Below are 21349 nucleotides of genomic sequence, written 5' to 3'. Positions count from 1 at the left end.
TGCTAGTCATGTAGTAGCAAGCATGGCTTGTCCCCATAGCTAAGCAGGGACTGCCCTGGTTGCACATGAATGGGAGACTTCATATCTGAGCACTGTGAGATTCCCCCTTAGGGGATGGAGCCACTCTGGGAAGAAGGTTTCAAGTTCCCTCCTTGGCTTCTCCAAGGTAGGGCTGAGAGAGACTCCTGCCTGCAACCTTGGAGAAGCCGCCGCCAGTCTGTGAAGACAATACTGAGCTAGATCAGTAGATCTGCCAGTCAGTCAGTCTAATAGACAATACTAAATGGGCCAGCGGTCTGACCTGGTATAAGACCTGGTTTAAGGTCTGCTAAAAACAACAGGGCATGCAAATGACTTACATTCTCTAACAACAGAATCTCTCTTACCACTAATTCCTACAAAAATATCTCACAATGCACACAGTTCCAAGAATGGTTTCCAAATTACTCTCACTTTCCTCATTATCAGTCACTTTTTGTATCCTCTATATCACACAGCCTCCCAAGCTTTGGTCCATGGACCACTGGTGGTTCGTGAAGGTACTGCAGGTTGTCAGTGGGGAGGGAAAATAATATAATAATATAATCCTGTGTACCTCTTATATATCATATTCCTTTCCCCACTAGTTGGCAAATGTGCTGTGATGAATGCAGTATGTTTGTGAGTGAGCATATTATCCTTTGATATATGTTTAACTCCCATCAGCCATGGGCGATGCTAAAAATGTTTAGAACGGTTTGCTTGCATGGTGGTCTGCAAAAGCTTTTGATGACAATCAAAAAGGGTTTGATTGTCAACCTTTGTTCAAAGACTGGGAACCACTGATCTAGCAATGCAAACACATGCAAATACAATGTTTGCATGACTTGAATTTTTGAACTGCACTAACCTTCTTTTGGAACTGCACTTTTTGTTTTTACTGCAGATGTTGTGTCTGGTTGTACATTCAAAAAAGCCCTAATCCACTGCCCTGGGATGCATATATGTTCCTCATTTGTCACAGCTTGCTGGGGTAAGAAACTAAAACAGGGGGAAGTAAGATTCTACCCTGCACCAGGGAAACCTGGTGTTACAACTCAAGGGAAGAAGGATATTGTGGAAAAGGTGCAGAAGAGGGCAACCAAGATGATCCAGAGCCTGGAGCATCTTCCTTGTGAGGCAAGGCTTACAACATCTGGGGTTTTTTAGCTTGGAGAAAAGGCGACTACGGGGAGACATGGCAGAGGTTTATAAAATTATGCATTGAAAAGAGAGAGTAGACAGAGATAAATGTTTCTCCCTCTCTCACAACACTAGAACCAGAGGTCATCCATGGAACTGAAGGCTGGGAAATTTAGAACTGAGAAAAGGAAATATTTTTCCATACAGCGTATAGATAAGCTATGGAATTCTCTGCCACAAGATGTGGTGATGGCCACCCACCTGGATAGCTTTAAAAGGGACTTAGACAAATTATTGGAGGACAGGGTTTAACAATGTAGCCACTAGTCTGGTGTCTATGGGCCACCTCCAGCCTCAGAGGCACAATGCCTCTGAATACCAATTGCAAGAGAGAAGGCATGCCCTTGCCTCTTGCATGTAGGCTTCCCAGACGCATCTGGTGGGCCACTGCATGAAACAGGATGCCGGACTAGATAGGCCTTGGGCCTATTCCAGCTGGGCTGTTCTTATGTTCTTATGTTCTAATCCACAACCATGATCTGAAGTAAACTAGTAAAAACAACAGACAAAGATGCATGAAACCCTGGTGTCGACTGATAGCCGCATGAATCCGTGCAGGAGTCCCATCCCTTTCCCCCTTTAGCATTCAGCACTTGAAGACAGCTGCTGTTCTCTGCATCATGGATCATTGGGCTATTGACAATGCATCCAGGAATCCATTTGATATTCCAGGAGGAACCCCATGAATCATGCTCCGAGCAAAGGGAGTTTGGAAAGACAGGCATCCTTATTTACATTTCAGTTACTTAGGAACCCATGTGCCAGTGGCTATTCCATTTGCTTTTATTTATACCCAAGCCAATAGTAGAATTGCGCCAGCTCAAAAGCAAGCGAACATTTTGCTCGAAAGACAGCATATCAGTAGGGTGCCTGGCTCCTCTCTGATGTTGACGCTGTAAGTAATTTATTAACTCGCCTTCCTGCACAGCACTCTTGGAGTGCCAGATCCATCAAAGGGATGTTATTCTGACATCATGTCCAGAGATTTCCACGTAGATTTAGCGCCGACCGTCGGTTCTTTGCAGTCCACAGGCTGCTGAGGGATTGAACTGAATAATGCATTTGGTTAGCAAGCTGTCAGGGAGTCAGAGGAAGTAGCCAAAACATTTAGAGGTTCACTAAGTTACGATGACATATGAAGGAGGAATTCAGCAGGTGAGGCTGTGCAATGTCATTACAGAACAACTCAATCTGGCTCAAGTCCTGAAGAAATTTTACGCTGGCTACTGATTTTGCAAAAAAACACAAAATGTTTAACTTGCAATTTTTTAAAAAAAAAATCTTGCCTTTTCTCCTGGAAGCTTCGAGATCAAGTTATATGGCTTCTTCTCCCTGCTCAATGCTACAGGTGAAACTCAGAAAATTAGAATATCGTGCAAAAGTCCATTAATTTCAGTAATGCAAATTAAAAGGTGAAACTGATATATGAGACAGACGCATTACATGCAAAGTGAGATAAGTCAAGCCTTAATTTGTTATAATTGTGATGATCATGGCGTACAGCTCATGAAAACCCCAAATCCACAATCTCAGAAAATTAGAATATTACATGGAACCAAGAAGACAAGGATTGAAGAATAGAACAATATCGGACCTCTGAAAAGTATACAGTGTACTGTGCTTGATTGGCCAGCAAACTTGCCTGACCTGACCCCATAGAGAATCTATGGGGCATTGCCAAGAGAAGGATGAGAGACATGAGACCAAACAATGCAGAATTGCTGAAGGCCGCTAATGAAGCATCCTGGTCTTCCATAATACCTCATCAGTGCCACAGGCTGATAGCATCCATGCCACGCCGCATTGAGGCAGTAATTGCTGCAAAAGGGGCCCAAACCAAGTACTGAATACATATGCATGCTTATACTTTTCAGAGGTCCGATATTGTTCTATTCTACAATCCTTGTCTTCTTGGTTCCATGTAATATTCTAATTTTCTGAGATTGTGGATTTGGGGTTTTCATGAGCTGTCCGCCATGATCATCACAATTATAACAAATTAAGGCTTGACTTATCTCGCTTTGCATGCAATGCGTCTGTCTCATCTATCAGTTTCACCTTTTAATTTGCATTACTGAAATTAATGGACTTTTGCACGATATTCTGATTTTCCGAGTTTCACCTGTATGTCCCTAACAACCCTATGAGTAGGCCAGGCTAACAGGCCCAAGGTCACGTCGTGGTTGGCATCCTGACTAATGGCGCACTGGCATGATAAACCAAGCATGCCGATGCTCTTCCCAGCGTGACACCATCCCCTAAGGGGGAATATCTTATGGTGCTCACACATGTAGACCAGTGTGGCCAGGACCTAAGGGGTATACTCATGAGTTAAATGGGCCATGACCCAAAATTTGGCTTTTAAAAAAGCCACATCTGGCAACAGAGATGTAGACTCCCATTCAAATGCAAACCAGGGTGGACCCTGCTTAGCAAAGGGGACAAACGCTTGCTACCACAAGACCAGCGCTCATTCCTGGCTGAGGGCACGGTGATGACTGCCAGCATCACCGTCCTGGAAGGCCGGCATAGGAGGGATGGCCTACGGCAGCTGCACATCGCCCCAGAAAAGCTGGAGAGCGCATTTCTGTGGGAGGGATGGCATGGGTTCCAGGGGTGATGGGGATTGTGTGCTCCACCATTACCCCATGCCCTAGTGGCAAGACCCACACACGAACACACACACACAGAGTAAATTTTTCAGGGCGTCCCCCCACCCCCGACCTCCTCATTCCTCCTGAAATCAGCTCCACTTGGGGAGAAGGGGGTTGGTTTCACCACCAATTTCAAGCCAAAAATTCTCAGGAATGAACTTTCAGCTTGGCACGAGACTTCCTAAAGCCCTGGCTCCACTTTAGAAACAAGACCACGCAATTCAGAACTCTGCAACCCAAGGAGAAATTCAGATGAGGATAATTTAAGAAGCATTGCTATCAATTCCCCTCTTCTGCACAATTATTACCCAGAAGCCTCATTTCCCCTCTGTCTACCAATGGCCACAGAGGGTTTGGATTTGCCTGCCAATATCCAAGAGTCAGGGCCTTCTCCAATTATTCCCAGGCATAGCATCACCCTTGATTTTCCTCCTGCAAACAATTTATGCCTAAAGCCCAGTTCATAGTGATATTGGGTGTGGAGACGACAGGGAGGAAGAGGAGGTGGCAGGGAGAGAGAGAGATGGGGGAATCCTAGTCAAAATTCACTTGACTGGAAGAAAAGTTAGCAGAATATGAAATATTAATTTCCACAAAGCTCTGCCTAAGCTTATTGCGGCGATCAAATAAAAAGAAACTGTGCGGTTTCAGCCTTCCAAGCGAGACAAAGTTATTATCAATTTGCTCTTGATATAAAGAAGTGATTTTCGTGTACTTACATCTGCTCTCAGAAGGAAAAGAAAATGGTCCATAAAGTTTCATTAGCATACAAAAGCAGCAGCTTCTTCTGGGAGTCTTAAGGCATTTATTGCCTTCACCATCAGAAGCACTGGCTATACTCAGGTCACCTCCGTCCTCCCCGACAGCACCCCCAGTCTGGACACATTGCCTTTGTGGAAGGCTTCCAGGAATCTGCCGAGAATTTGACCAAGCAAGCACTTCCTAAAAGTCAATGCATTTTTGTTCTGTTTTTTAAAAATGTCCCACGAATTAACACTGGGTGCATTATTTACATATACCTATTTGTAAACTGCAGGCACAGGAGAAAACAAGCAAACTACAGTGCTGTATTATACATGAGCACATATAAGGCACATTTACAATGTTAAACACTGAAAACAGTCTCACCTGAAAGCATATTTTTTCCATCTCCTTGTGACATAACGGTAGCACCATCTAGAGGAGAAGCGGAAGAAATTCAGAGCACTTTCTTACAGAATGCCTTGTGTGTTTCAAACAAGGTAGACCCAAAGTGCCCTGGAATCCGGCTGCAGGGAGAATGCTGGATTAGATTTCATTCTGTTCTCTGGATGACGTGGGTCATAGTGGTTAGAATGTCAGACTAGGACTTGAGGGCCAAGGTTCAAAGTACATTCCCTCAGCCATGAAACTCACTGGTTGGCCTTGAGCCCATTTCTTTCTCTTGTAGCCGAACATACTTCTTCCAAATGGGTTGTCATGAACCCTCCCGCCTTTTATGATCTTCTGGAGAGGTCCGGTTATTGTTGCCACCAGCTCGTCTGGTGGCGACTCGGTACCGGGCTTTCTCTGTGGCTGCCCCAGGGCTTTGGAATGTGCTCCCTGCTGAAATAAGAGCATCTCCTTCTCTGTTTGTTTTCAGGAAGAGCCTCAAGACTTTCCTGTTCTCTCAAGCATTTAATTAGAATTTTAATAATTTTAATAATTTGTTCTATATTGTTTTTATTGTGTTTGATGTGTTTTAACTTGTGATTTTAATGTTGGCATCTGTACACCACCTAGAGATTTACATATCAGGCAGTATAAGAATATGATAGATAGATAGATAGATAGATAGATAGATAGATAGATAGACCTTGCTCCTGACTGCTTAACCACCCAACTCATGACAGTGGAGAGTATTGCCTGTCAGGCCTGCCTGCTCCTGCTGTGGTTCCTGAAGATTTGGAACATAGGAACATAGGAAGCTGCTATATACTGAGTCAGACCCTTGAATCCATGTAGCTTAATATTGTCTAAACAGACTCACAGCGGCTTCTCCAAGGTTGCAGGCAGGAATCTCTCCCAGTCCTATCTTGGAGATGCCAAACTTGGAACCTTCTGCTCCTCCCAGAGTGGCTCATTTCCCTAAGGGGAATATCTTGCAGTGCTCACACATCATGTCTCCCATTCATATGCAACCAGGGCAGACCCTGCTTAGCTAAGGGGACGAGTCATGCTTGCTACCACAAGACCAGCTCTCCTCTCCTTTGTCCTGTGCTCAGCCCAGCCAGGAGATCTCCTCACCTCTGCTCCAGAGTAAGTCCATTATTGCTGCTTGGCACCTTTCTCAGACTTGTCTCACCCGGAAGCATGACAGTTTCAGACACTATCAATAATATTTAAGGGTTTTCTGAAAATATGGCCGTCCAGTAAAGATGTTCTCTGCCAGTGGGTGTATATAATATCAACCTTCCAATTCCTTTATTATGATCACAGAACAGAACAGATAATATCAACCTGAAAATTTGTCTAGGGCAACAGTCACTGAAAAAGCAGTAACAAGCCTTATTCCATTAGCCTTGGAATTGCCCATGAGAAAGGTCAAAGGAACTTCCAAAGGGTTTCTGCCCTTGAGCAAACAGCTCAAAGATCTACATTAAATCATACTAGGAGTTCTCAAACTTGATTTCCCAGCCGTTGGTGGACTACAACTCCCACCATCCCCAGCCACAGTAGTATTTGGCTGGGAGGATGATGGGAGTTGTAGTCCAACAGCTAGGGACCCAAGTTTGAGAATCCCTGGGCTACGTGATGGAAAGAAGTGCAAAGACCCATTTTACTGTAGAATGGCATGCATTTTGTTCATTCTGGAAAGCAAAAGAATAATATTGAGATGGATGGATGCATATTTTCTATATTTAAACATGTCTTCTATTTTTTCTGTAACTTTTGCAATAAAATAAATTATTTTATAAAGGGCATCACCCCCCACCCACTCCCTCCGGGGGCTGTTGGACTCATCCGTCCTCTCTCCCCTCTGTGGGAGGAGTGATCACGAGGCCCATCTGCTGATCCCAGCTGAGGCTTTTTCCAAACACTAGCTAGATGTTGCTTTCTCTGCCTCACTCAGAGAAAAAGTGAACCCACACAGTGCCTGAAGGATATGCGAATGCAAGCAGCAGAAGGGCAGCATGGCCCACTTGGTCTATAGTGGCCACACCCCTGTGCATGACATCATCTTCAGGGGCGTGGCTGGCATGTGCAATGGTGAGAAGGAGGCTCACTGGTCACCGGTGAGCTCCTTACACCCCCTGAGTCCAGCAACCTCTGGAGATCCTATAGGGGAAGAATGGCAGCTCAGTCCTCAAATAGCAAAGCAAAACCAGTTTGGTGAGAAAGCCGCAAAGCAAGAGGTCTGGAGACAGTTCTTTAGTACTGAAGAACTACAAGGGTTTATTTAAAGAAAATAAGCACAATACGTAATCAACTTGTGGAATTCTCTGCCACAAGATGTGGTGTTGGCTACTAATTTGGATGGCTTTAAGAGGAATTCCAATAACTTCATGGAGGAGAGGTCTATCAACGGCTATTAGTCTGAGGGCTACAGGCTACCTTCAGCCTCAGAGGCAGGATGCCTCTGAATACCAGTTTCAAGGAAGTAACAGCAGGAGAGGGGGCATGCCCTCAACGCCTGCCTGTAGGCTTCCAGTGGCATCTGGTGGGCCACTGTGTGAAACAGGATGCTGGACTGGATAGGCGTTGGGCCTGATCCAGCAGGGCTGTTCTTATGTTCTCAAAGATTACAAGCAAGTGTGGAAAAGCCTGCAGCTTAATTTCAGCTGTCGCTCATGGCTGAAGAGAAAGACCAAAACAAACAGCCATCGCTGGAGAGACAAAATGGAGACTAACACTGGAAGAAGAAAGAGGGGAGGAGTCCAGCACTTTCATCCATGACCCTAAAAAACCCCGGTGGTCACTATGAGACATTGCAGCTGAGAGCTGATGTTGCCAGGGTCCTAGCTGAGCAGGATGCTTCTGAATACCCGTTGCAGGGGAGTAACAGCAGGAGAGAGGGCATGTTCTCAACTCCTGCCGGTAGGCTTCCAGCGGCATCTGGTGGGCCACTGTGTGAAACAGGATGCTGGACTAGATGGGCTTCCTTGGGCCTGATCCATCAGGGCTGTTTGTATGATCTTCACTAAAACAGATCCCTGCTCTTATAAGTGTGTGTCCTGAAAATGACCACACACCAAAAATAAAGATCTAACCTTCAGAGTAATAATTATGTGCACCCTGAAAGGAAGCGTACCTTTGCTTCTTTTGCTCTCCCTTTTTTGCAAGCAGAAAGTGGGACCTATAAAATTGAGTTCAACTGGAGCTACTTCATGCTGCCTCTGGCAACTTCAAGCACCTCCCTGGGATCACTTCAACATCAACCACGGATCTTGTCAGCAGGGGCATAGCGAGGAGAGAGGGGTCCCGTGTTTGCCCCTCTCCCTGGCGTACCCTCGAAGTGAGGGAGATAATGAAAAAATAGGGAGGGGTGGAGCTGGGGGGCCCCTCTGAAAGCGGGGGCCCCAAATTCTTTGAACCCATCCGCTCAATTATAGCGACACCCCTGCTTGTCAGCATAAATATTCAGTACACTGATTTCTTTGGCCAGCAATTGCATCCACCACATACTCCCAACAAATGCTGATGGCGAATATTCAAAGCCAACTTCCACTTATCAAATCAGACAGATTTGATAAGTTCCAAGGTATCAGATATGAGCCAGATTCATTTGTAAATTAAAATGCTCCATTTTAAAGGTTGCTTTTGGACGGTCTGGTGTTTGCATCTTTGAGAGTCAATGCTTTATTAAGCTTCTAGTTGCTCCCTTCTGCTGGGTTTATAAACACTGAGCAACCAGGGCGTTTGATAGTAGCATTGTTGTCTTGAGACAACACTAACATTCAAGCATCCACAACGCTCCTTGACAGCTGGTCAGTGGCAAGTGCCCTCAGCCCTCTGGCGAGAAATATGTTGGATGCCACGTCTGGAATAATTCTACCTAAGCCTTTTGTCAGAGTTGGTAACCCTACAGAGCTCTAGGTTTCCGCCTTAAAACTTTCACAATTTAATAGATGCTGGATCTTGCTGAGAATGTCAGTAGAACAGAGGAACACAGGCAGCTGCCCTATAGTGAGTCAGGTCATTGGTCCATCTCGCTCAGTGTTGTCTACACAGACTGGCAGCGGCTTCTCCGAAGTTGCAGGCAGGAATCTCTCTCAGCCCTGTATGGAGATGCTGCCAGGGAGGGGGACGGGAGTTGCAGCCTAGATGTGCATATCCCCTATGACCCTTTCCCCTGGGCTTATCTTACAGTGCTCACGTTTCCCATTCAAATGCACACCAGGGTGGACCTTGCTTAGCAAAGGGGACTATTCATGCTTGCTACCACAAAACTAGCTCTCCTCCTACATCCATATATATATATATATATATATATATATATATATATATATATATATATATATATAATTTTTAAGAGATTGTTTAAAATACACCATATACAAAGTGTTATGTATTTTTTGTTGGAGACATTTCACAGCAAAAGATATTGTGTACAAAGCATGCACTTAATTTCTGCTGAAGGCTTCACAGGGCGACTGACGACCATTGCCGAGCGCTGACTAATCCAAGAAGGCAAGGAAAGCCGGGGTGGACCAGCCGAGGCTCTCCGTCCGGGGCTGGACTACGACTCCCAGCATCCCCAGCCGCGCAATACCGCTGGGCATGCTGGGAGTCGTAGTCCAGCTGCAGACAGAGAGACTCGGTGGGGCTCCTACGAACGCCTGCATGGAGACATCATAATAAAGCTGACAAGCGGCGGAAGACATTCAGCCAGGCCGCCGCTCTGGGCTCCTCGTCCCTGGGTAATCCTCTCTCGGGGGGACGGGGGGCAGGCGGGCAGGCCGTTCCTTCCCTCCCGACTCCCTCCACGTCCAACGTGCTCTGCCATCCAGCCCATCCAAGAGGGAGGAGAAGGAAACACGCCGCCCGCCAATCACGCCAAGTCCCACCCACCCCGTCGCTCACTTCCGGGTTCCCCGCCCCGCCTAGCACTTCCGGTGGGGCTCCATAGCAACCGAGGGCGTTCTCGTCGCCGCTGTGGTGCTTTGTGCGTCCCTGGCTGCGCCATGGTAAGGCTGGTGGGGGAATCCCCCTCCCTCTCTCTTCTCCAGTGGGGCGGGGGGGCTTTCCTTCTCGCTCGCGCCCCTCTCCAATTTGAGGGGCCTCACCCTATCGCCATCGGAGGGGTGCCGAGTGGGCTGGAAGCGTCGCGGGGTGAGGAGGGCTTGGGGTGCCACAAAGGGAGGACTGGGGAGGGCCCAGAGCTGGAGATGGGGGGCCTTGAAGGGGCCGTTGCGGAGGCGGGGGGGGGGACAGGGCGATAGGGTAGGAGGGGAGCTTGCATGTGAGAGGAGAGGCTGATAGAAAGCTCTTGGGGCCACTTGGGTTCCCAGCTGTTGTTGGATTGCAACCCCCATCATCCCCTGCCACAAAAATACCTGGGGAGGGGACCCATGTTGGAGAGCCCCTTGCATCAGGATAGGGACATTAATTGTTGTGTTTGGATTCACCGGCCTCTGGATACGGTGGTGTAAAAATGGCATTTATTTATTTATTTGAGCTCTGTAAGATGTTCCCATTAGGGGATGGAGCCACCACTCTGGGAAGAGCAGAAGGTTCCAAGTTCCCTCCCTGGCAGCATCTCCAAGATAAGGCTGAGAGAGATTCCTACCTGCACCCTTGGAGAAGCTGCTGCCAGTCTGTGAAGACAATACTGAGCTAAATGGATATATGGTCTGACTCAGTATATGGCAGCTTCCTATGTTTCTATACTGCCCAAAATGCAAGTCTCTAGGCAGTTTACAACAAAACAATACATACAAAAAATAAAAAGGTCAAAACATTACAGTGATTTGAAACAGTGTTAAAACTATTAAAATCCAACACAAATTTACAACAAAAATAAATTTTGTACTGTAAAGCAGCAACAAATTGGGTGGTAGTAATGTGATGCAGATCAGTACCAGTGTTCCCTCTAACAAGGATTCCCAGCTGTTGTTTACTACAACTCCCATAATCCCCAAGCAAAAGCCATTGCAGCTGGGGATTTTGGGAGTTGTAGTTAACAACGCCTGAGAATCCCTATTAGAGGGAACACTGATCAGTACAACATTATGCAGAGTCATTAGGATATTTTTAAAAAAATACTACTGTTGTACTCTGCTATTAACACAGCAGTGCCCAGGTTAGATTTAGGAACATAGGAAGCTGCCATATACTGAGTCAGACCATTGGCTCCTCTAGCTCAGTATTGTCTACACAGACTGGCAGCGGCTTCTCCAAGGTTGCAGGCAGGAATCTCTCTCAGCTCTTTGTTTGGGAAACATACCGGCAGACATTCAAACCAGCAACCTCTGGCTTGCTAGTCAAGTCATTTCCTGCTGTGCCATTAGCTGGGAAATACTCCTGCCAGCAACCTTGGAGAGCTACTGCCAGTCATTCAGCTAGATGGTCTGATTCAATGTGATGTAGCTTCCTGTGTTCTTGTGCCTTCAAGCTGTGTCTGATCACTGTCTAAAATTTGGCAAAGAATGTTAAGTGTCCATCTGTGGTTACATAAAGATAATAATACTTGTATTCTTATTATGGGCCAGAGTGGTAGTGGTGGTAGTCTTTTGGCAGAACATCCATCAAGTTTTAAAGACTAACATATGCCTAAGAGCATGCACAGTAACCATGGCTACAGTCCTAAACACACTTAGGAAAACATTTTTACTGAACACAGTAGAGCTTACTTTTAAGCAGACATGCTTAGGACTGAGCTATATATATGTTACATAAATTGAAGTAAACACTTGTGAGCCAAGTGTAGTGCAAGTTTATTATGATTAATAAAAGTTTTTACAGTATATATCGCTTATCAACAAGAGAGCTCTTAAGGCAGTTCACATAGCAAAAGGAATGAGAAAATACCTTAGTTTCTCTGTTCTAAAAGGGCTAATAAACTAAACGCTTAAACTAAAAGGGGGAAAGTGTTTAAGAGGTTTTTCTTAGAGGTAAGCCCTGTTTATTTCAATGGAATTTACTTCCCAGTGAGTTTGCATAGCATTGCAGCCCAACAGCCCAATCTTACATATTGAATTATGCATAAAGGCTTGCAGTGTTAGTCTTTAAGGTGCTACAAGACTCCTGTTTTTGCTGCAACACAACGCCTTTGGAGTAAGATGACGACAATGGCATTAGATTGCACATTGTAACTAGGTGCTGCATATAAATGAATGATACTGCTATAACATAGTCCTATACTTGGAGATAAGTCCTGCTTTGTTCAATGTTAAGTCTGGCAGGTAAGTTTGCATATGGATTGATGCCTTAGCTTTTAAGAAAAATAATACTTTTAATTTGGTATTTACATTGTTATGAGGGATTCTCAACCAAGAGTTTCCAACAGTGAAATTAATGACTTGTGTTTCTTTCTGGGCTCCTTAGACTCATTTGGGCAATTTGCCTAAGAAAAGGAAGCCAAGATATGACTATGACTAATACGGATACAGCAAATATTTATATGCTGCTTTTCAACAAAAATTGCTAAAGCAGTTTACATAGATAGATATAAATAAATAAAATGTATCCCTGCCACCACAGGGCTCACAGTCTAAAAAAGAAACATAAGAAAGACACACCAGCAAAAGCCACATCTTACAATGCTCACACTTCTAGTCTCCCATTCAAATGCAGCCAGGGCGGGCCCTGTTTAGCTAAGGGGACAAGTCATGCTTGCTACCACAAGACCAGCTCTCCTCTCCTAATAGAGAGACAGGGCCAGTTTCTCTCCCCCGCTCAATAAAAAGAATCACCACTTTTAAAAGGTGCCTCTTTGCTCAGCATGCAGATGTAATAACCCCTGCTAATTGAGCAAAGACGCACCTTATAAAGCGGTGATTCCCTTATACAGTATTTAGCAGAGGAAAGCAACTGGCCCTATGCAACTCTAGCACAGCAGCGCCTATTGCTGGAGGAGGAAATGGGGTGTTGGGTGAACTTGGGTGGGATTGTGGAGAGCAGGGAGTGATGGCGGAGTCTGCAGACAGGTTCAGCAGGGCAACGGGTTTACAGGGTGGTTACCATTTTACTGTATTTGAGTGGAATGGTGAATCAATTTAATTTCTCCTTGGATTTTTTTAAAAAAGCCCTTCTGTTTAAAGGAAGAGTTAAGGTGTTATGGATTACAGACATTGTAAGTTAGAGGGTCAAACTTAACTTCTGCACACTGTAAGCAGTAAACACATTCTACAATCTTGCATATTGCACTCACATATGTGTACCCACATGTTTTGTTTTTCAGCCTCCTTCCTCCCTTGGAAGGAGTCTGTGTGTGTCAGTATGGGGAGCCAGAGATCCCATCATGATCCGGTTAGAAATGTGCAAATTCTTGCATGTTTACAGATTGGAATTCATATTTTCTGCATCTGTGATTTGATTTCTTTTACAGGCAGAGGTAGAAGAAACTTTGAAGAGGATTCAAGCCCATAAAGGAGTTATCGGAACTATTGTTGTAAATGCAGAAGGTAAGTATCCATCTTTATATATTCCCCAAATACACTCAGTTATATATAAAAGAATGCTCTTTGAAATTTCAATTTCATATGTGCTATCATTTTTTTAAAAAAGTAACTAAAATAAAAACCAAGAGGAACTATAAATATTCTTTCAAGGTCTGATAATCCCAGGTGATTAATTAGGATCTCTGGACAGATTAAGCAGGAAACTAGGAAGGCAAATAAAAAGCTTTATTATAGTAATTCATCCAAAGAATATACACAGTATGCTAGCTTACTATGGCTTTTCCAGCGATGCTTTGGCTGTCTTGGGCTATGGGAGAGCGAGATCATGTCTGCGCCAACGCATTCTGGATATGAATAAATAGATGGACAGAAGCCAGATAGGGGTTGACACCTATTTAGGTAATCAAACATCACTGTCTGGCCCAGCAAGATACCTTAATAAAATATTAGTACCTAGTGTCTGGAGGGCTCTGACGCTGGCCCGGTGTAATGCCTTAGAAACGGCTGTCTGGGAGGGGAGATACTGTAAGATCCCCTATAAGGAGCGTGTCTGCCCTTGTGGTTCTGGGGAAGTGGAGTCAACGGCCCATGTTATCTTGAATTGTCAGTTTTATCGAACATTGCGGGAGAGAGATATAAGTCCTTTTTTAACAGCATATCCCAGTTGTTCTGAACAGTTCCATCTGGAATTACTTTTGACAGACCGTTGGGATGCAGTATCTTATAATGTGGCGAAGTATTGTTTTCTGGCTAATAAGACTAGGATAGGAAATGTTGAGAAGTGAGATATGGGGTTGGATTGAATTAAATTTTAGATTATTACAATGCATGGAGCCCTCTGTTTTATGGATGAACTTGGGTGTTATGGCTCTGTTTTATGTTTCAACAGTATATTATTTTATTTGACCAAGTTCGCTTTTATGTAAAGCTTTTGTACTATGTGTTTTGCTGGTCGAATGACCGTAACAATAAAGATTTGATTTGAGAATGCTAGCTAGACAGTTATATCAGTTATACAGTTATTTTATTATGAAAACTTTTATTCTTTACTAGAAAGTCAACTTAAAGCCATGGTGTCTCAGCTGATAGTTTGAGCCCTTTTAATTTGCACAGTGTGTACAAGCTTTATTCTGTTGCCTGCCTAATAATCACGAGAGAAAGTTCACTATTGCTCTTACTTTACAGATGATGAAATGAGGGCTTTAAGTGGATCGAGAATTTGATATTGAAGAGTTGATTTCAAGGGCAACCCTTGAATCTTAAATTGCATCGTATATCACGGATTGGCTTCTTTTGGTTATGCTCTTCTGTAAAGTACATTGATAGTGTATAAATAATTTAAAATGCATAGCATAACAATAAATGTGATGAGCCACCATTGGTGGGTATATTGCATTTGTAGGGTAGAGCCATAGCTCAGTTTCAGAGCGTATGTTTTTCATGCAGAAGGATCAGAGTTCAATTCTGATATTCCCCTCAGTAGCAGAAATGATAGAGGGGCCATTGCCAGTCAGAGTACTGGGCTATGCATGGAATAGGGCAGCGTTGTATCTTCTCTATATATCCTTTAGTGCAGTCTCGTCCAGAAAACAGTATGTTAAAGTATACAGAACTTTATACAAATATTCCTTTGCTGGACACAGAAATGTCAAGACTTTAAAATCCTGAAATGCTGGCCTTTCTCACCCTGTAACATCTTTGCCCCTATCATTTTTCAGTATTCTGCAACTATGATGGACAGATGCTTGCTTTTAAAAAAAAAAGGGGGGGGGGAATACCACCATAGCTGCATGGAAATGTTGTGGGGTATAGTAGGTGAGGAAGAAGACTACACCCAGATTGTAAAACTTGCATCCTGGCTCCAGCAAACTAGTTCTTCCACCTTTAGCCAAGCCCTTTTTTGGTTTGGAGTCCCGTCCCCCCCTTGCTTCCTTTTGCTCTAGTTTAGTCATATGGGAGAGATGCTGCTGCTCACATGAATTCAAAGCTGGATGAAGAGCTGTACCCTGCAAGTACAGGTGGACCTCATTATCCACGGATTCCACATCCGCAGATCTGCAGTCGGGAAAAAGAAACCCGACCTCAGCATATGCGGAAAAGGAAAAAACCATGCCGACCTCGTGTATCCGCGGATCGGAGGTGGCCGGAAATGACCACAGAGGCCATTTCTGGCCAACATTTTCTTTGGTGGAGCCACAAAATGGCTCCTGTCTCTGTAAAAACAAAAACGGGGGGAATGGTGATTTTTGTCCGATTGGGGGGCACAGCATGACTCGGGGATTAACTTGTCTCATTGATTACAGTGATGTTTCATCATGACTGACTGGTTTGGATGTTGTCCAGTGTGTTCAATACTGTTAAATCTCATCAAAGGTACTTAAAAGGCAATCCACATTCTTGAGGCCATTACATAACTGTGGGGTCTTGAAACAAAATAGCTTGCAGTTGGGTTAATTTTAGCAACGGATGTGGTCTGCTGCACCTGGCAGCCTCATACATTTAAACTGAAACCTTTCCCAGATTGATGCTTTCCTTCACCCATGCAAAAGCCCTGCTATAAAGCTAAGTGAGTTCTTGCTTCTAATTTACAGAAGTGGTTTGTTTTAACCTACAGAAATTGTGTTAGTTTATTTTTAGGTTTTATTGGCCAGAATTCTCTTTCCTTTTCTACTGGAAGGTTGGCCCATTACTTTGTGCTGAGTGTACAATACTCTGACTTTGTCCCCAGTCTCACAAATGCCACAATTGTAAGAAGCCTTTGCCATTTTAACATACTGGGTAGAATTCTGTCAATCTGAACTCAGCGACCAACTCCGGTTTGCTTCATTGACATTGGGTTTTCACCCAATATGTGATTACTAGGGATGTGCACGGAACCGGTCCGTGCACTCCCGGGAGGGCAGAGGAGTTGCTTTAAATGACAGGGAAGCTGCTGCTTACCTATCAGTCCCCACTCCGCCGCTTTCCCCCCATCGGCGCACTCCAGAAAAGCGGGCACGCTGGGCTATAGCATTCATGCTTGCAGCCCCAGCAGCATAGCGCACACTTCCGTCTCTGTCATTTAAAGCAACCTCCCCACACACACCACCCTTGAACCGGTTCGAACGCTGGTGGATGGAACCGATTTCGTGTGCATCCTTGGGGTGATTATTACTGCAGCAATATTTGTTTATTATTTGATTTGATTTATTCTTTGATTGATTGATTTGATTTCTATACCGCCCTTCCAAAAATGGCTTAGGGCGGTTTACATTAAGAACAACACTAAAATCAATTAACTGTTAAAATCAAAAACTGTAAAAGCAACATAAAACCATTATTAAATCAATTAAAACAGTTTTTACAACTCTGGAAAACCAGGCCAAACTTTTACAGTTTAAAAATAGTTTTAAAACCCTGGAAGGCCAGGCCAAACAGAGGGCTTGCTTAAGGGCTTGCTGGAAAGCCAATAAGGATATCAGATAACGGATTTCTGCCAGGAGTGCATTCCACAGCCCAGGAGCCCCCACCGAGAAGGCCCGCCTCTGAGTCACCACCAGACGTGTTGGTGGCAACTAAAGACGGACCTCCTCAGATGAACTTAATTGTGGTGGGGATCGTACCAAAAATATGACCCTTGAGTGCCCAAGCCTCCCTAGTCATCTAGCAAAATCTTGCCCTGTTATCCACATATGGAAACTTAATGAGGCAGAGACTATTAGACCACCTTGTGTAATTGGGAATTGTCTGGTATGTTTCAGTTCACCCCGCCCAGAAGACCGTCAACTAGAAGCCAGCAGAGATTGAGGAAGGTTCAGTAGAACACCTGTAGGAGATCCCTTCCACTCCAGAGAAGGGATGGATTGTGTCAGTATTCCCTGTCACAAAGATACCCAAATGTTGAGTACAACTCCCATAATCCCCAGCTAAAGGCCACTGCAGCTGGGAATGATGGGAGTTGTAGTCAACAACAACCAGAATTGTGTCCCGTGTTCATTTTTTTTCCTTTTGTGTCACAAGTCCTTACAAATGCTCAACTTTAATTTGGCTCTGGGCTATTGTATTCTGAATATGCAAACATCTTCATTTTCAGGCATCCCAATCAGAACAACTCTTGACAACTCCACGACAGTCCAATATGCAGGCCTCCTTCATCAGTTGACGATGAAAGCAAAGAGCACAGTGAGAGATATTGATCCCCAGAATGATCTAACCTTTCTCAGGATTAGATCCAAGAAGCATGAAATTATGGTTGCCCCAGGTAGTAACTTTTTTTAAAAGTACTATGCCTGCTGCTATGTATGTGGTTTCTGAGTTCCTTTCCATTTCTCCAGCGCTGCTGTGAAACATCCGTCTAGAAGTATTTCACTTATAAATACAAAGTGTAAGAAATGTGCTTGCCTTCAGATCTTTAAATCACTTCTGTAGAGTGGGCTCAGCATTTGCCTGCCATGTTGTGTGGCAGAACCAGAACAGTGGTGGCTGGATTTTGTACAATTCATGCCTGCCGCTCTCTTTCCAGCAAACACAAATACGGACGCTGGAAGGCATTGGGCCAAGGAACACTCTTGGAACAGCCCAGCTTTCCCTGCGATGCACTTCAGTCTCTGGCTACTTGAGAAGAGCAGAAAAAAGTTGCAAAGACCAGAAGAAAGGAATAACATTTAGATTGGCCCAGTTTTCCATACTACTTGCTTAAAAAAAACACAACTATGTTCCTTTGCAACTCTCTGTGGCAAGAAAGAGACAAAAAGTCTGGAATATATTTCATGTAGGTTTCTCATAGGGCTACTTTGAGGGCATTTGGGGTTATTAAAAAGTAGGAACCTGGCATAATTTGTGCCAATTATTTGGTGTATGATCCATCCCCTCAGTGGTCGTAGATTTCACTTTTAACAGTCTTCCTAATGTGGGCCAGATGTGCTTTCATATTTAGCCCTATTCGGACATTATTGTAAGGCGATGGTGTACACGATTACACCGTTAAAAGCAAAGTCGTAAGTCCCACCTAATTGACTTTGCAGATAATCACCAATGTAACTGCGATGGAATGAGTGATATGTTGGGTACTGTAACATCTGAATAGGGCTCTTATTATTTATTTATTTATTTATTTGATTTCTATACCGCCCATCCAAAAATGGCTCAGGGTGGTTTACATAGAGGAATAATAAATAAATAAGATAATACGGATGCATATGTTTTGCATATGTTATGTTATGTTTTGCATATTGAGATATATGATAATTTCTATGATTATTTTACAACTTTGGCATGTTTCATTTTGTCTATGGGAAGCAGGGAGTAAATGGAGTGATAATGATTATTTGCCAAGCCAAATGAGTCCCCTATTCATTTTAACCAACCATTGTATTAACCATCATTGTTAGAGGGATACGCTATATGCAGAGTAAAATGGTGGTTATAAATAGGAAGACACTTGTCACATAGGTTTTCCCAAGATAATTACCCCCAGAAAAGTGAAAATAATTGAAATTGAGTAATTTGTCAGTGTTTGTCACACCTTTAATTCTTTAATATGTTTTCCAACAGATAAGGAATATCTTCTGATCGTTATCCAGAATCCATGTGAATAGCCTAGCCACTCCAGTTTACATGAACAGTTCTACCATTTTTAAAATCAGCCTTTACTAATGATATGTGCTGTCCTGACATCCACTGAGAAGCATTTCTAGTAACTTGTCAGGTGAAGTGTTTGAAAGCTAAAATTCTTCTGTTTGTGCAATCTCATTCTGCTTGTATCTGGATAAACAAACATTGTATGTCTAAAAAGGACAATAAACGTAAATGCTTGTGTGTGTATGTGATAAAATTGAGTTCTTATCTAAGCCTAGGTTTATGAATAGAACTGAAAATTTTATAAGTGCATAAGTATCATAGCCATTTCCATATGAATTAGTATAAATAGGGACTCCTGACTGGTTGAAATTCAGCTGAAGTTAAACAGGTTTCCATTTTATATATGAAGGACAGGCTTCACTTTGCTAACCAGTTTGTACATTCCCAAAGCAAAATAATAATAGTAAACTTTATTTGTCATCGCCCCATAACAAATTCTTCTCTGGGTGGCTCACAACATAGGAAACTGCCTTATACTGAGTCAGACTGTTAGTCCATCTCACTCAGTATTGTCTTCACAAACTGGCAGCGGCTTCTCCAAGGTTGCAGGCAGGAGTCTCTCTCAGCCCTATTTTGGAGATGCCAGGGAGAGAACTTGGAACCTTCTGCAGGCAAACATACAGGTGCTCTTTCCAGAGCGGCTCCATCCCCTAACGGAAATATCTTATAGTGCTCACACATGTAGTCTCCCATTCACATGCAACCAGGGCAGACCCTGCTTAGCAAAGGCGGACAAGTCATGCTTGCTATCACAAGACTAGCTCTCCTCCCAACAGAATATTAAAACATACAATAAAAATACATTAAACCATAACAGACAAAGGTTATGTTATACAAAATACAATACCAATACAATACAATACAAAACAGCAGTTTTAAAATTCATGTTTAAATTAATTAAAGATCAGATCTGAAAATCAGAATTTAAAAGGCCGGGGTGAACAAAAAGGTATTTACCTGGCGTCTAAAAGAACAAAGTGATGAAGCCAAGTGAACCTCACTGGGGAGGCTATTCCATAAATGGGGTGCAACCACCGAAAAGGCCTCTCCCTGGTAGCCACCCACCTCACCTTGTTTGGCAGGGGCACCCAGAGGAGGGCCTCTGAAGAAGTTCTTAAAGTACGGGTTGAGACATATGGGGCAAGGCGCTCTCTCAGGGAACCTGGTCCCAAGACATTTAGGGCTTTGAAGTTTAAAACCAGCACTTTGAATTTGGCCTGGAAACGGACAGGGAGCCAATGAAGCTGACGAAGCACTGGTGTAATATGATCAAAACGTCCCGTCCCAGATACATATAATGTTTAATATCTACAATTATTCTTTATACAATGGCTTATAATATTTTGCATGCCAGCATAAAGCCAATACTTAGTAGCAGTATATAAACGAGTGGTCTTCCTGAGCCAGATCTTACAAAAACTGCACGCTTGGAAACTAAGCTGCATTCTTAACACACCAGCGACCAGCTCAGCAGTGCTAACTGTAGAGCATACACGCATAAAGTCAGATTGTATGACTCCTGTAGCTAACAAGGGAATGAACTCCAAGGACCTAATTTGAGCAGTACTGGAACAGAAGAGACACGTAAAGGATACATTGAGAGTAAAACTCTTTAAGTATATGTTGAAAAGTGAGACTTTCAAGCTATTCCCACGATCACTAGAAAGCAGGCTAAGTGATGGTTGGAACCACTAGAAAGCAGTGATGGTTGGAATCACTAGAATTGGAATCACAGTGATGATTGGAATCACTAGAAAGCAGGCTAGTGATGGTTGGAACCACCGGTCTCGCGGGCGGACCTGGTGGTTACAAGGTGGCTAGCCCGCCTAATTCCCCTTCCCCTTAAATGAGGTTAGCGGAGCGAGCGCTTTTTTTTTTTGCTCGTGTGCTGCCATCGCGTGCAGTGACACATGAGTAGACCCCTGACTGGGAGGCTACAGCCAGCCTCCTGGCCTCGTGGGTCTCTCCAGAATGCTCCACATGCTTGCGTGGGGCATCTTGGGATGTATGGGGACCAGGTGGCCCCTGATCCCCGCAGCCCCTACCAGCTCCATGACAGAGCCGGTAGTCATGTGGATGGCCGATCCAGCCGCCCAGGGCTCAAGGTTTAATTGCCAAACTCCGTCTGACACTTCACACGGGTTGTGTGAAGCGCCTCTCTTTATGATCACAGAAGTGTCCTGACAGAATGTGATCTTAGCAGGCTGATTGTGCTTTTTGTATGGCTGACATTATACTTGTACAGTCTTTTTAAACACTCCCTTCTACTGATCA

The 21349-nt window shown here is 44.0% G+C and overlaps 1 protein-coding gene across 1 annotated transcript; it reads left to right on the top strand.

Moving 5' to 3' along the window:
- The first annotated feature begins 8534 nt into the window (after positions 1 to 8534).
- Positions 8535 to 19252, top strand: DYNLRB2 (dynein light chain roadblock-type 2). Its single transcript, XM_053271339.1, has 5 exons — positions 8535 to 8595; positions 9522 to 10021; positions 13384 to 13459; positions 17529 to 17696; positions 18989 to 19252. The coding sequence occupies exons 1-5, from the start codon at positions 8535 to 8537 to the stop codon at positions 19030 to 19032; spliced, it is 849 nt and encodes a 282-aa protein (XP_053127314.1). The 3' UTR covers positions 19033 to 19252.
- The last annotated feature ends 2097 nt before the right edge of the window (positions 19253 to 21349 follow it).

This window comes from Hemicordylus capensis, chromosome 9, assembly GCF_027244095.1.
Source record: "Hemicordylus capensis ecotype Gifberg chromosome 9, rHemCap1.1.pri, whole genome shotgun sequence".
Classification (NCBI taxonomy): domain Eukaryota; kingdom Metazoa; phylum Chordata; class Lepidosauria; order Squamata; family Cordylidae; genus Hemicordylus; species Hemicordylus capensis.
This window is presented reverse-complemented; position numbering and strand designations above follow the sequence as displayed.